Genomic DNA, 16,726 nt, shown 5'->3' with positions numbered 1-16,726 from the left:
TCAACTCCTTGTTGGTCAGATCCGACCATAAGCTAATCACCCTAGATATCCACATCCCGCCCCCACCCCTGTTTAAGGAAATCATGGTAAAAAATTTCTCCAAAGCCAACTTCATGCTTCTTAAGACAGAAGTGGCAAACTTTCTGACACCCATGCAGATGGACAATACAGTTACTACTGCTGAATCCTACACAGATGCACTCTATAAGCACTTGCACGAGTGCATGGATCGTGCTATCCCAAACAGAACCAAGATGATATCCTCCAAATAAAGGAAGCCAATCTGGTGGCCCCCTGCCATAAACAAACTCTACAACAGAAGGAAGAAACTGTTGCAAAAGAGAGTAAAATCCCATGAGTGGAGGAGTTCCCTGGTCAGCCTCAGTAAGAAGCTGAGATCCTTTATAAGATCCTCCAAAGCTAGCTATGAAAATAAAATTGCCACTGATTGTAGGGACAAACCACAAAGCATTCTATAGCTATGTCAAGAATCTCAATGGCAACACCAAGATCTGCTCTGAGTTACAGCACAACGGCATGAAAATTACAGGACCAACTGATATTGCCAACGTCCTGGCAGATAGGTTCAGTGCTAACTTTACCTCCCTCTCACTCCCTAAAGGGCCCATAACTATACAGGAAGAATGCAGAGTACTTGTAATCAAAATTACATAGGTAAAAGTTGCAGTATCTAAAGCCAAAAACACAGCATCCATGGGACCAGACAACATCCCATGCTGCGTTTTACACGAACTTCAGAACGAACTGGCTCCCCGCCTAAGCACCATGTTCAACAATTATCCCACTCCACAAAGGGGGAGCCACCATTGATCCCAGGAACTATCGCCATATTAGCCAGACGAACCTGGTCTGTAAGACCATGGAACGTATCATAGTGGAACTCGTAAATAAAGACATTGGTAACCTCCAAACCCTGGACCCACCCAGTTCGGGTTTGTGAAAGGCAGGTCATACCTCCTGAACCTGATCGACGACTTTGAGGCAGTCACCAAAGCTGTATCCGAGGGTAAGGTGGTTCACACAGCTTATCTTGACCTTGCCAAGGCTTTCGACACCATCCCCCATTCTGGGATTATAGCTAAACTCACTACACTAGGTGTAAATCCCTACGTCCCAAGATGGGTTGCCTATTGGCTCACTGCAGACTCCAAGTGACAAGTGGAGTACCACAGGGTTTAGTCCTGGGACCTCTCCTGTTAGCCTGTACTTCAGAGAAGTAGATACCAAACACAGAAGGCCTTTGGCTAACGAAGTTCGCAGATGACTGCAAACTAGGAGCCATAGTTGAGCCCCCAAATGATGTGGACATCCTACAGAAGGGCCTCACTGACACAGATGCCTGGTGTCAGAGCCATGGCCTCAAGCTCACTGACAAAAAGTGCATTGTCCTTCCCTTTGGTAAAAACTCTGTACCCATGAACTGCCACATAGGCGGCAGTCTACTTAACGCCGAATGTGTGATAAGAGTCCTGCGGACCCAGGTGGACAGTAGTCTCTCCTTTGATAATTACATCACCACAGTAGTCAGGAAATCCTTCTATGTGGCACACCTCATCACAAAAGAGTTCTCATCTAGGAAAATAGAGGTCATTGTTCCCCTCTACTCGACACTCATTAGACCCATTATAGAGTACAATGCCCCTTTTGGAATGTACCTCACAAGACATCTGCAGCAGCTGGAAAGGCCACAGAAGTACCTTCCAAAGAGGATTACTGGCCTTAAACAGATTCTCTACACTGATTGTCTCAAGAAACTCCAGCTTTACTCTGTAGCATATCGCCTACTCCGAGGTGATCTCTGCCTAACATATAAAGTTATGTCAAACCCAGAGCTGTTGGACATGCTACACCTAAAGAAATCCCAATCACTCCGAGCTAAACGCTCTAGGGATCTAAACCTTGTCACCACAATAAACAGGACATGCTGGAGGTATAGATTCCTGTCCCAGAAACTTCCCATACTCTGGAGCAAGCTACCAATCTATGTCAAGCAAAGTTCATTAGCACTCTTCAAGAAAAAGCTTGATAAGTGGATGGGAAATAGGAAATACACCCCAGGGATCACTTCTGTGGCTCTGCTGGACAGGCTTACAGGAAAATAATTTTCTTGGGTGGCATAAGCCAGGGAACCGTGTTGGCTAGGCTTACTTAGGCCCTTGGGCCAGTAGCCTAGTACCGACCTATGAACAGTTACCACAATAATAAGTACCTACTGTTGTATCCATCAGACCCTGACCTACATTGTTCAAAAGTTTCTTATTCAGCAGTTCTTTAAGATTGTTATACCGTTCATAAGAAAAAAACAATATGTTTGGGAAACAGAAAACCAATAGGACTGTCTTCACTAACAATTTCCCAAGCCTGTCTGCCTATCCTTTCCAAAATAGAGGAGAATTCAGAATATCTGGTGACGAAAAATAATTTATCGTCATCTTCATTCTTCTGGTACATAACTTCTCCTCCATTATGAGTCCTGATTGACCTAGTATGACCCTCCCTCTCACCCATAATTTTATTCCTTGCTTTCTGCAGTATCCTGTCATCATAGCCCCTGACTTGTAATCTGTCATGTACCTCATTTAAACAAACTTCTTTATATCTAGCTTCAGAAGTATTAATGAAAATTCTTTTAAATTCTCCATATGGCAGTGACTCAATAAGGTGAGGGGGGTGCATACTAGTGGCATACAGAAAATTATTGACAGCTGTGGGTTTTCTGAATGGTCTATGCTGAATCCTCTGCTTACTATCAACATAAAAAACTACACCCAAAAATGAGATACTGAATCTATCCGTGCGCCAAGTAAATTTCAAACCATGCGGGTTATTGTTAAGAACACTCATAAATTCCAAAAATTCCTTTTCACCACCTTTACAGATGAACAACAAATCATCTATATATCTTTTATAATAGATTACATTCTCCACAAAATAATCTTCCATCATCGTGAATTGACTTTCAAAATCCCCCTTGTAGATGATGGCATAAGATGGGGCAAAAGCCACCTCTATCTCTGTACCCTTCTTTTGTAAAAATAAATCATTCTTCCATTTAAAATAATTATGAGTTAAACAAAACTCAAGAAGGGTTAACAGAAATGCTGAACGGGGTCTTTCCCCCAATCTTTTAGCCACTGCTTCCATGCCCCACCTTCTGTCAGTGTTAGTATACAAGGCATTTACATCTACTGTTCCCCAAAAATAATTATCTTTCCATTCAAAATTAACCAAATCTTGACATACTTCCTGAGTATTTTTAACATGGGAAGGTATTAAAGTTAAATTCCTTTTAAGATGAAAATCTAGAAAAATATTAACGTTCTCCAGAAAAGACCCAATTCCCGAAATAATAGGTCGACCAGGGGGGTTAGATATATCTTTATGGATCTTGCAGATAGCATACATAAAAGGATGTTTAGGTGTTTTAACAATCAACTTCTTAACATCTTTACTCTTCAAAAAACCCAGCGTTTCCCCACGTTCCAAAATATCATTTAATTCTGCTGAAAATCTTTGGATGGGATTGTATTGTAACTTATCATAATACTCATCTTCAGACAATATTTTTAACACCATTTCTTCGTATTGGCCAATACTCATCACCACCCAATTTACCTCTCTTATCAGCTACTTTATAAACTACCTTGTCCAGGTTGGACCTTAATTCCTGTAATGCCTGCCATTCCCCTTTATTAAGATTATAAAAACTAAATGTCCTTCCAAAATTACCAAAACAATTCTCAACGTTTTTACATACCAGGTTTTCAAATACATTAATGGCACTACTTTTGACCCATGTAGGTCAGGGGTTTGATGGACAGAACAGTAGGTACTTATTATTGTGGAAACTGTTCAATATGCAATCAGGTTAAGAGCTTACACGAGTGTAGAATCAATGGGAAATTTTACAGGACCAATGAATTTTTTAATTGCAGCAGTTGTGGGGTGATTTGTATAATGGGTTGTGGCTGTCACCCAACTTGTTGGTACATTGGCCAAACTACTAGGAAGGCCAAGGTTCAGATTTTGGAACACATAAGTGATGTCAGAAGGCACAAGTTGGAAAGTCCAGTAGCCATGCACTTTTTGTCTAAACACAGGGGTTTAGATAGTAGTTTGTTTTTAGTGTTCTAGTGCGACCTATTGGTAACAGGAAATTTCAAGAAATATTTAAATAAATTAGAGAGCAGATTGATCATTAATTTTCATACTTTGCATACTAATGGAATGAACTTAGAGAAAAAAATTGATTATTTGAAAGGAAGCAAGTATGTTATTAAAAAAGCACTTTATAATATGTATGAAAATGCATTTAAACGTATCAGATGTATTTGAAATGGATTTAATAAGGCATTTAGTCATATACTGATAATGTATTTAAAAATGTTTAAAAATGTATTTAACATGGTTATAATTATTGTTAATTAAAATGTTCAATGTCATTTTGTTTATATAGGAAAGTGCAATAGCTCAAAAGTCAGAGTGTTTGTTAATTAATTAGTTAATTTGTTAATTCGTTAATCAAATAATTGGAACTGAGGGTATTTATAGGTACAGAATCGTGTTTAAAAAATGTTCCATTAGAAGGCGAGAGACCGAGTTACCAGAACTGTGTCAATAAAGAATTTATTCTCTCCTCTGAATGGTGTTCCTAGTCGAGGAATTTTTTTTTTTTAAGAACTGCAAATTTCACTGTGTTTGTGCTGTGTCATGCAGATGGAGTAAATTCCTCTGCCTAACTATGTGAGAAATTACGTTTAAAAAAAGTCAATGGGCTTTTCCTTGCTTTGATTCCAAGGCAAGGAAATAAACGTTTTATAAAATACAAGTACATTTCTCATATCTAAACAATACTGGAACTGTATTATAGGGACTGCAATCTAAGGGCTAAATTAAACTTAGGAGAGGGTGGACTTTTCCTTCAAGAAGAGTATCTCACAGGAATTAGGCTGCCTGTCCTTTAGCTATTTTTTTTGGTTTTTAGTTGCTTATAATTAGGCCCTAGTGAGTCTTAAAGAAATAGCTACTTTGCCCTGTCTGTATATCTTTACTTTTTACAGTTATTTCATGTAATTCTGCATGCTTAAGCAGACTGAAGCTCATTGATGGACATTGCAGCACGAACACGAGTACCTGGGCTTGTGTTTGGAAACTAAATTAAGACAAGCCAGGGAGAGACCAAGTGTAGTTGTGTTAGCCTGAAACATTTGCCATTGATCCATTCGCAGAACATCACACTGGGAAAGTTGCAGACTCAAAATCTGACTTCAAACCAGTGACAAGTGGAGTATCACAGGGTTCAGTCCTGTTACCTCTCCTGTTTGGGATCTACTTCTTTGAAGTACAGGCTAACACAGAAGGCCTTTGGCTAACGAAGTTCAGAAATTACTGCAAACTAGGAGCCATAGTCGAGTCCCCAAATGATGCGGACATCCTACAGAAGGGCTTCACTGAGACAGATGCCTGGTGTCAGAGCCATGGCCTCAAGCTCAATGCCAAAAAGTGCATTGTCATCCCCTTTGGCAAAAACTCAGTACCCATGAGCTACCACATAGGCGGCAATCTACTTAACGCCGAATGTGTGATAAGAGACCTTGGGACCCAGATGGACAGTAGTTTCTCTTTTGATAATCACATCATCATAGTAGTCAGGAAAATCTTCTACATGGCACACCTCATCACAAAAGGGTTCCCATCCCAGAAAAGAGAGGTCATCGTTCCCCTCTACTCGACATTCATTAGACCCATTATAGAGTACAATGCCCCTTTTGGAATGTACCTCACAAGACATCTGCAGCAGCTGGAAAGGCCACAGAAGTACCTCACAAAGAGGATTACTGGCCTCAAACAGATGGCCCTACACTGACCGTCTCAAAAAGCTCCAGCTTTACTCCATAGCATATCACCTACTCCAAGGTGATCTCTGCCTAACATATAAAGCTATGTCAAATCCAGAGATGTTGGACATGCTACACCTAATAAAATCTCAATCCCTCCAAGCTACACGCTTTAGGGATCTAAACCTTTTCACCACAATAAACAGGACATGCTGGAGGGATCGATTCCTGTCCCAGAGACTTCCTATACTCTGGAACAAGCTATCCATCTATGTCAAGCAAAGTTCCTCATTAGCACTCTTCAAGAAAAATCTTGATGAGTGGTTGGGAAATAGGAAATACACCTCGGGGATCACTTCTGTGGCTCTGCTCAATAGGGGTACAGGAAAATAACTTGTTGGATGGCATAAGCCAAGGAACCTTGTTGGCTAGGCTTACTTAGGCCCATGGGCCAATAGCCTAGTACCAACCTATGAAACGGTGCACGACAAGACATTAAATCTGTTAAGTCAATAGTAAACTTGATTTCTTTAATAGAAACCATGAAAATACATTTTTATAGGGGGGTGAGCCTCCTCCACCCCCACTTATCAAATTATACTGACCACAAAAGTGCACACATTTAGGGACAACGAATTTTGTCCCCACAGTTCTGTGGTCTCGCCCATTTTGATAGCAGTGCTTTGAATAAATTCTCAAGTTGATAAAAAACAATCACCTGTTCTTATTGCATCTTTAACTGATGCTGCTGTAGCCATGCATCCCATGTGCTTTGTGGTAGCTGATCTTTAAAAGTAACAGGATACAGAAGGGAAACTGTAATTCTGTACTTTCTGAAGATTTTGAGCAGCAAAATGAATAGCCCCTACTTTGTCTAGGCAATACATAATAATTTTCTCTGAATACCATGGACCCTGTATATAAGAAAAGCTATTAATGGGGTCATTTGCAGTACAAATGCTTTCTGAGGAAGTGGAGAACTGCACTGTTTAACCACATACACAAGGATTAGGGCCATTGAACTTACTGGGTCCATTCCCTGAACAGCACTAATGGGTCTGATCTACAATTCTTTTAAGGGCTGTTCCAGAAAATCAAATTTTCCTTCAGAGTGATTTTTTCTAAATGCATTGGATTTTGTTTAATGAGCGAAAATGTGTTGTTTTGGCTTCAGACCTGTTGTTCATTTTTTGACAACAGTAGATTTGATGAATTATTATTCCTCAAATCATACACTACTAAAACTATATGCTGAATCAGCAATTTACTGTAACAGTTTAAAAAAATTAAATCTTGACAAAACATTCATGTAGGGGGGGCATGCCCGTCTCCTCTTTTAGGGTTTTACTCCTTATACATAATCTGTCTACCTGCAAAAAATGTCATTATCATAATCAGAAGCATTTTCATTTTACATTTTGTAAAAAACAGTTCAGTCTGTTTCTGTTACCAGGCTCATGTCTTCTGCTAATTATTTAAAGCTGAGTCTGTGACATCTTGTTTTCAGGTACTGATGGACAGAGGCTGTGGGCTTTGACTCCCTCATTGCTGCCAATAATATGTGTGCATGACAGCACCAGTGGTAACATTCATTGATATTCAGACAGCAGTTGCTTTAAGTGTATGTAGAAAATATGCACAGTTGCCTTAGGAAATAGCCAAGCCATACCACACTCAGATAAGCATTCTACAATATAGCTGAGGATGATAAGTATAACCATTAGCTTTTTGGAACTTCGACCATCTGAAATTGAGGTTGGTGCCCTCTTGTACAAATTTAACAACAGTCGTCGCAACTTGACCAGAATTTCTTTCTCGCGCACAAACACACACACACATACAACACAGTATTTTCCAGAATGGAGCAAGATGGTTGTTGCTTACCCTTAAAATAAGCCAACTTTTAAATATTTGAGTGGTGGTGGTAACAATAGCTTTAGCAATACACTGCAATGGGTAGGTGCCCCAGTAAAACACAAACCGCAAGCATGCACATTTAAATAATACAAGTCTTTCAAATAAATTTGCGAAAAGTACAGAACCATGTGCAAGGATTGAAAATAAAACCTTTAAACAGGCAGATAATACACAGAAAAATGCTGTCTTAACACTTAAATTAACGACTGTCTACTTCTGGCTAAAAGATACACTGTGCCCTTACTGTGTGTTACTTTCATGCAGAATAGATTTTTTTAATTATTTATGGACAGCATTATACAGCTGGAGTTCTGGTTTCAGGGAGTGTTTCAGCAGTCAGATTGCAGTGACTCGTATAAATGGCTTTTATTTACTTGAATTGTCTGCCTTTGCTTACACAAGTCCCAAGGAAGATTTGTTCTGATTGTTGCTTTACAAATTTTGGGTGATGCTTCCTTGGTCCCATAGTTGCACATCCAGGGGAAGGGTAAGATTCAGTAGCTAATATCCAAAGAAGGCATCATCGTTTTACCTAACTCATCAGCTATTTAGAACCATTAGACTTTTCAAAGCTGCACACATTTGTGAAGCAAGAATTTGTTTATTATAAAATGTAATACATTTTTGCAGTATTAAATGTAATTATATAACATTTTACAAATTGTCTTTCACATATATCACTTTACTGAAAAGGTAAAGTACAGTGCACTGTATTTTATTTTTATATTTAAACAGTGATTTACATTTTTAATCTGATAAAGCCTTGGAACACTTCTTGTGCATTTTTCTTTGGAAGAACTGTAGCATTTTCGCAGTTTGTTGCACTGTTCCTTGCATTAGTGATAGTAAAATCTGTAATCTTGTAAAATAACTTTTCAAATTTTTTTGTAAATCAACTGTATGACAGATCTTCATAACTCTAAAGAGGTGGTGTCCTTTTTGCTTTTTGAACATGAGCAGACTATCTGTATGGCTGTGGTAAATTTTAATGGGTAATTGCATTCCTGAGACAGGTTGATGCATTGTGATTATTACTGTGGTCGAATGGATCTCGGATTCTTAAATGGCTAGTATTAAGATACTATATTGTTAAAGTAGGCCCGATGGACACACAATCCTTTTTCTGGGGTGATGCGGGAGAAATGCATAGTTAAATGACTTACTCAAGGCCAGACAGTAGGCAAATAAGGGCTAAGAGAATTAGACCCTATACCACAGGCGCTACAGCTCACATTTCTACCTGAAAATCCACTGTTATGTCTTAAATCCAGGACATAATTACTTGTTCCTGTAAATCTGAAGGGGAAAGTTCATTTTCGTTGTATATAACTCACTTTTGATGGATGTAAAAATATTTATTTTTCATTTCTTTGGAAAGACAGAGATGCACAGATTTTAATAACGCTGGCATTTTAACTGTTTAGAGTTCATACTGCTATAAAATCGCCATTTCTTCAAAAATATGCTGCCCTGTGATATTCTGAAATATGATAGCTGTCTGTTTTCAGTTGCATGCTAAATATCATTTCCCTCCATTCTATACTACATGTTGAATTCAATGTGAAAAACAGTCTTTGTATAAGACACAAACAGTTCTCTGTGATAGGCTGGCTGCCCAGATGAGAACAGTTTCTCTGCTTTGTGTCCACTGAGTGCTGTGGTAAGAGCCAACTCCTCTACAACCCTGAATTGGAATCCTAGAATGAGCAATCAGCTCAGGATTTACAAGGAATTATGAAGGAGTGAGTATATTTTAAGTATGGAGTTAAAACACTGACCAAGTTATGAGGCTCAATGTACAAAATTAAATACAAAATATATAACACAAGTGCAGTTCAGCAAGTTTGTCCCTATTTCTCAACAAAAACTGTTGATGCTGTTTCAACCAATAGTAGCCGAAGGTTTTGTGGGGGACGAATTTACACTGCAAATGCAGACAATTTGAGTTTTTGAAAAAAAGCTTACGCTGACTTAGTAAAATATAGCTGTTTAGTTCATGAGGTAGCCTGAAGAAAGTTAGGCTTTTGGCAACAGAAGACAGGTAATATGGGAAAAACAGTAGAAGTCACCAAACTTATGCACCTTAATTTAGTTTTGCAAATTCAATGTCATAACATTGACATAGTTTACCACTTTGGAGTGATCTTAGATTTAACAGCAGAACCATTTTACAGGCCATCTTTATGGTATGTAACTGTAATTTTTCAAAGCCAGCGCAAAACATACTTCACAGCTCGTAACTGACCGTGCTTTCAGCACATGGTATGAAAAGTGTAGTTACATTTGTTGAAGTAGTATCATAAAAAGGTTCTTTGAAAATTTTAGGGTAAACCTACTGTACAACCTTAATGTTGTACACTTGTCTTTAAATTTTCACACACATCTGTCATATATACAAATAAAATCCTCATAACATGGTCAGTGTTCAGGGTCTTAACTGCAGACTTTTACTTGCATACATCCCTTCATCAATTTTTGTAAATGTGTTGTGCCATTTCTCAGAAATGAATCATTTTTGCCTCTTTACTGGAGGAAATTTCAGATTATAGTTACTGTATTTCAGATATTACAGAAATTATGTATTCAGCATTTACAAGTGAATGATTTTTGTTTTACTTTGGATAACAAATGGAGTCTTGTTTCTGAGTAGTTAGTTTTGCATAACTTGAGGTTTTGTTAACCTGCCAGATTGCTGCTTTGGATTACATATAACATTTTGTTTTTGTTGCATGTAGAAACAGGTTGAGGTTTGTGAACGGTGTAGAGAGATCTTCAACAAAGAAGGAGCCTTAAAGATTCCCAGTTGTGTCAAGGAAGGTTCTGAAGAAGAAACAGATGAGGAGAAACAGGAACTGCAAAATAAATTGAGAGAAATGGAACTTGAACTGGCTCAGACTAAACTGCAACTTGTTGAAGCAGAGTGCAAAATACAGGTATTTCTTGAATCTTTTGCCTTTGCTAGAACAAAGACATGTCTTTTTTGTTTTATTTTTTTATTTATTTTTTTGTAGTTTATCTCATACTGAAGCACAGTCTGAGAATATTTAGAAGCATAGCCATGCTAGTGGTTTAGAGGGGTAATGCCCTAAAGCATGTTAATGGTGTGGTAGGGCAGGGTGGCTATGCTCATCCTAGGAGTAGAGAAGTGATGGGTGAATCCTGTCATGGAGCTCTGGTGAAAGCTAGGGATCAGAGAAGGATCACCATGACTGAGTGAGATGTAGAGCTGGAGAGGAGTGGCGGGACATGCATAACCTCGAGTTTCACCCTGTGGCCCATCCAATGCATGTAAATATGAAGATATGCATATTTCGTCCTGATTATGACCTCATCAGCACAGCACAAGCAGAGTGTGATGTTCATAAGGTTCATTTGCATATATCCCATGTGCTTCTGATCCAAGAGGTTTGGGAGGTCACTCAGTGGAAGTTCTAGCTTTGCTGGAGGTTTCATTTTGTTTTTACTGATTGGTTTTCAGTGACCTTCTCACTTATTGTTTTAGTTGGTTGTTTGGGATATTTTTGCAGTGACCCTAATGATAATGGACATCAGCTGGGTATAACAGCCCTGTGTTTCTTAAGCTTAATCAAACACTCTGCTTGTGCTGTGCTGATGAGGTCATAACAAGGCCGAAATATGCATATCCACAGCTAGTGGGGTTTGCCTTTATTGGCCTGAAATTGTCCATTAAAATGATGAAACAAGTCATGGGCATTCAGAATCGCCAATTAGCTGAAACACCTGATGTTTGTAAGGGTAATTTGCATATATCCCATGTGCCTCTGATACAAGAGGTTTGGGAGCTCACTCAGTGGAAGTTCTAGCTTTGCTGGAGTTTTCATTTTGTTTTTACTGATTGGTTTTTCAGTTACCTTCTCACTTATTGTTTTATATCTATCAATTTGGGTATCACTTTTGCTATTATTTTAGCCTTTATAGACATAAACACTTCATAATTATGGTTTAGTATTGAAACTGGCCTGTATGAACTTGGATCTGATGCATCTTTACCCTCTTTAGGTAGTACAGCCACTACTGCTTTATTCCAGGATATTGGTACTTCTCCTTCTCTTAAAATACTCTTAAAACCTTCCAGGTCTTCATCAGTTTTTTCCCCTCCTAGCTTCCAAACTTCCACAGGCATACCATCTAATCCTGGAGACTTTCCTGTAGATTGATTATGCATCATCATTTTTATCTCATCTCCTCCTGTCCTGTTAGTAACTGAGCATCCTCTCTCTCTAACCTTTGCATATTTAATTCTTCTATAAACATTTCCATTTGTACCTTTTCTTAATTTCCATACTTCTCTGCTTTGTATAGACTTTCATAGAATATCTGAAATATTTCTAATGCTTCTACAAGATCCCTAATTATCTCCCTTGTAATAGGCTCCCTAAGCTTGGAAACGGCCCTTTCTACTTTCTCTTGTCTGAGTCATTGTGCTAAAAGTGTTTGTGCTCTAGAGTTATCAAAAAACAGTTGCTTAACAGCAGTCTGTCTAAACCCGTGCATATTATTTATTGGTTTAACATTCTGTAGTTGCTCCCCTTCTTCTGTGAGATTTCCCCCTATTGTGCAGTACTTTAATGTTTGTCAGTCCCTCTAAACAATCCTTGTTACTTCTTAACCATATCTCCATTTTTTAATTTTATCCCACTCCCTACCTATGTTTTCAGAAGTTGTTTCAATCTTCACTAATAGCTCTGGAATAATTTCCACTCCTCTCTTTTCAATAGATAGGAGGGAAAGTGCCAGTGTCTTATTTTTATTTCATTACCCTGTATTTTTATTTTAGTCATTATTGTCCATTGATCTGAAATACTTATTGGGTGTGTATCAAGACCTTCAATTAAATGCACATGCTCCTGTGAAATGTAAATTCTTTCTTGCCTAGCCCAGTTTTTGTATTTTGAGGCGTAATATGTAGATTCACTCCATATTCCTAGTACTGAATTCAAATCTTCCATGCCAAATATTTTCATAACTTTCTTTAAAAATATACCCTCCTTCGTTATATTTCCCTTTCTGGGCCTCCTAGACACCATCTTCACTGTTGCTAATCAAATTCCTGTCCCCACCTATAAGTAATATTCCTTGCTGAAAGCTGATTATCTCTCCCAGAATTTTCTTTAGCTCTATTATAGCAGTTTTCAATGGAATATAAATACATGCCAACTTAATCCTCCTCCCTTGCCACTAGCCCCTTAAAACTACAAATCTACCATTGTCTTTTTTTCCCTCTTCTATTCCTATTGGAGCTCCTCTTACATTTAATATACATACTCCTCTCTTTCTTTTGCCCCAGATATTCTGCTGAATAGCCATCCTGAAAACCTTTCTTTATCAAATTCACATGTTCAGTTCTTTCCAAGTCTGTCTCCTATAGCATATTTGTTTACACTTTACATTTTTTTAATGTAGTTCACTACTTGTTCTTTTTTCAGATTTATCTGTGAGACCATTAAAGTTTAAAGACATTATAGAAAGAATCATGTTCTTGAGGGGTTATTATCCCCACCTTTTATGTATAACAGCTTTTTTTGTTAAGCGTCCAGTTCAAGCTTTTGTGTTACATGCATGCACTTTTTGCAGATTAGTCTTTTATACGACTGTTTCTTGTCATCTCCATTTGAGCCTATGTCACATCTTGCAGAACTTTGTTTTATTGAAAACTCTCAAATAAAAGTACACACACACACACACACACACACACACACACACACACACACACACACACACACACGCGATATCCTCTAAAACCTATTAACTTAATAATAACACACAACACTATATACATCTTCAAATATTGAAGTTTTACCCCTTTAATAGGAATGTAAGTTCCAAACTGACAGTCACACATAGACTCAAGCTGAACAGGAAGAAAGCTTATCCATGCTAAGAAACATGATATTGCATGTGATTCTAGTAAGTGTTGTCTGTTTCTGGCTTATCTGTATAACACTCCCAGCTGGGAAACACTTGAATGCTTTCAGAAAACATTTTCTCCAAGCTATCTTTTGCTAGTGGCATGAAAACCAGACACATAACTGTTTACTAGAAAAAAGACCTTATAATAATCAATATTATTTTTCATTTACTTGCTTTTTGTCAAAACTTGTTACTGCTAACACAGTCATTCCTTTATGCAAGAGTGAGAAAAAGAACACTAATTTTCCATTTGTCATGTTGTTTTAACCAGACCCCCCTTTTTTAACATTGCAGTGCCTACATTTCTTAAAACTTAAACAAGGAGAAAAACAGAACTGAGAAAGAAACAAAAAAAAAGAATAAACAGAAACACCTGTTTACATTAGTATCCACGTTACACTTAAGATAACTGAAAAAATAATTACTTTATAATATGCAGAGAAAATCATGCACCCCTTAAGTAATACTGTTAAGAAAAAAATAATTTTACTTGAGATTAACCCTCTCTCCCTCTCCTGAGTATTTTTCTGAATATTAATGACATGAAGTAGGACATATGCTTTCCAGTCCCCTACAAGTTTAACAAAGTCCAAACAAGTACAATATTTCCAGATTCTTTTGTTCTGTTCTTGTTCATCTCCATCTCCCAAACCCTCTCTGCTTCATCTCCAGTGCACTCTCAGTTCTTCTAATCAGCTTCTGTGTTTTTTCTCTCTCTCTGTCTCAATCATTTTCTGTTGAAACACTGGGAAAGGTTTCACTCAAGCTGTGAGCTTCATTACCAGAAGAACAAGAAGTGTAATCTCATTCTGTTTCACAGCTCACTTTTTGTTGGACAAACTCTTGTATTTCTTCTTTAGCATGTACTTCATCAAAAATGTTTTTGTTCCTCCAGGGAAAAATATTTTGAGGATAGCTGGGTACAGCAGTTTGAATCTCATGCCTGCTTCTCGGCATGCCCTATATAATAAATGTATTTCTTTTCTGCTTGGTGTGCAATGAGCAGTTATTCACACAAACTACTGACTCCTACTTTTAGTACTTTGTCTTTCTGCCACAGTTTTGTCAGAATCAACTCCTCCTCCTGGTAAGATTGCATTTTTACTATTAAAGGTCTAGGTTGTTTTCTCATAGCCAGGTTTGGAGCATACACCCAATGTATCCTTTCAATTAGCAATTATTGTTGTGGAATACCAGTCCAGTTGCTTATTTGTACTTTCATAAAATTAATACAGTCTGTTGCTTCCAGCTTCTCTGGTACAGCAGAAATTCTAAGGTTTTCCGTATGTCTTCTGGCTTCTATTATAATTTTTTGAAACTGCTGTTCTTGTGCAGTTTCATATTCAGCCAGCCTTTTTTTTTCATTTCAGTCTCCGTGTTTTGCAGTTCTGTCACCGTATTTGAATATCTGTTCACAGCTTCTTCCATTTTTCCAGCTTTTTATTGTTTGTGTTGATATACTCCATCAGTGTTTTGTTTATTTTAACCAGGTCTGTGAGCAGCTGCTTTATACTTTCCTCTGTGTTATTGCAAGTCATGTCTGGAACTTGCACTGCTTCCTTCTGAACAGCTGCAGTACTTTTCCCAGTCTGATTTTTCCTCAACTTTTTTAGCTGATTTTCCTCCATGTCCTTTATATTTCTTTTTTTCCTGACATCTAGGCAGTGCACTTACTAGTCAGTTACTGAAATGTACCCAAAAAGTCTAGGTCCACTAGCTTTCGCTGCTAAGTTTCTGTTTTCAGACTGGGAGAGACAGAATTAGGCTGTTACTCAGTATACAGCCATTTTGGAAATCAAGACCCTTAGCTTAATCTAGTAACAAGTTTTAGTAGAACGCAAGTAAATGAAAAAGAGCATAGACTGTTGTAAAACTTTTTTCTAGAAAATAAATGTATGCTTAGTAGCAACTCTGTATCTGTTTTTTATGTCTCCATAGAGACACTAAACTCTGTATTAGGTCCTTATGTCTCCATAGAGACAATCTGCTAAAGAGAAATGGCTAGGAGATAATGTTTTCTGAAAGCGTTCAAGTGCTTTCCTAGCTAGGCGAGCTATAAAGATGAGATAAAACCAGACAATACTAAGTAGAAGCACAGGCTGTACCATGCATCTTAGCAATGATAACCTTTATTTAGGTTAAATCAGGTCTGTGAGTGTGGCTGCCATTTTGGGACACCTGTTCCTTTCAAGAGGCTAGAATTTCAAAATTTGAAGATGTACATAGTTTTGTATTATTACGTTCCTAGGTTGTAATGGGTATTGGAATGTTTTTTTTATGGCTTTCCATAAAACAAAAAAAGTTTTGTAATTTATGACATAGGCTCAAACAGTTGTGAGATTAAACAACTGTGTAAAAGATAAACCTATCAAACAGTGCATGCATGTAACACAAAAGCTGGGACTAGACATTTAACAAAAAAGCTGTTAAACATAAAAGGTGGCTATAACAACTTTTTAATACAATTATGCTTTCTTTAATGTCTTTAAATGTCAGTGGTCTCACATATGCAAAAAGAAAGAGTAGTGAACTATATTAAAATGTAGAGTGCAAATAGCTTTGCTACAGTTGACACACTTGGAAAGAACTGTGAAAATGTGAATTTGATAAAGAAAGGTTTTCAGGATGGTTATTCAGTGGAATACCTCGGACAAAGGAAAAAAAAGAATACTTGTATTAATTGTAGGAGAAGCTGTAATAGTGATAGAAGAGGATAGAAAAAGACAGTAATAGTAGATTTGTAGTACTGAGGCTACTGGCAAGGGAGGAGGATTACACTAGCATGTATTTCATATTCCAACTAAAACTGCTATAATGTAGCTTAAGATAATTCTGGGAGAAATAATCAGTTTAAGGAAAATTCTGGGAGAAATAATCAGCTTTAAGCAAGGAATATTACTTACAGGTGGAGACCTGAATATGATTTGCAGAAGTGGAGATGTGTCTGGGGGGGGGGGGGCAGAAGGGAAAATTTAAAAAAGGAGAGTAGATTTTTGTAGACATTTAATGAAAATATTTGG

At 37.7% G+C, this 16,726-nt stretch overlaps 1 protein-coding gene across 2 annotated transcripts in view; it reads left to right on the top strand.

Moving 5' to 3' along the window:
• RABGAP1 (RAB GTPase activating protein 1) overlaps nucleotides 1-16,726 on the top strand; it is a 4,144,188-nt gene that overhangs the window by 4,025,142 nt on the left and 102,320 nt on the right. For both annotated transcript variants that reach the window (XM_044058459.1, XM_044058460.1), the window contains one exon: nucleotides 10,511-10,708. In XM_044058459.1, the coding sequence (XP_043914394.1) occupies nucleotides 10,511-10,708 (198 nt within the window). The remainder of the gene's footprint in view (nucleotides 1-10,510; nucleotides 10,709-16,726) is intronic.

The sequence above is a fragment of the Protopterus annectens genome, chromosome 16.part0, assembly GCF_019279795.1.
Source record: "Protopterus annectens isolate FY-2018-M chromosome 16.part0, PAN1.0, whole genome shotgun sequence".
In the NCBI taxonomy this organism is placed as follows: domain Eukaryota; kingdom Metazoa; phylum Chordata; order Ceratodontiformes; family Protopteridae; genus Protopterus; species Protopterus annectens.
Note: the sequence above shows the minus strand (reverse complement) of the source record. Positions and strands in the feature narration are given on the sequence as shown.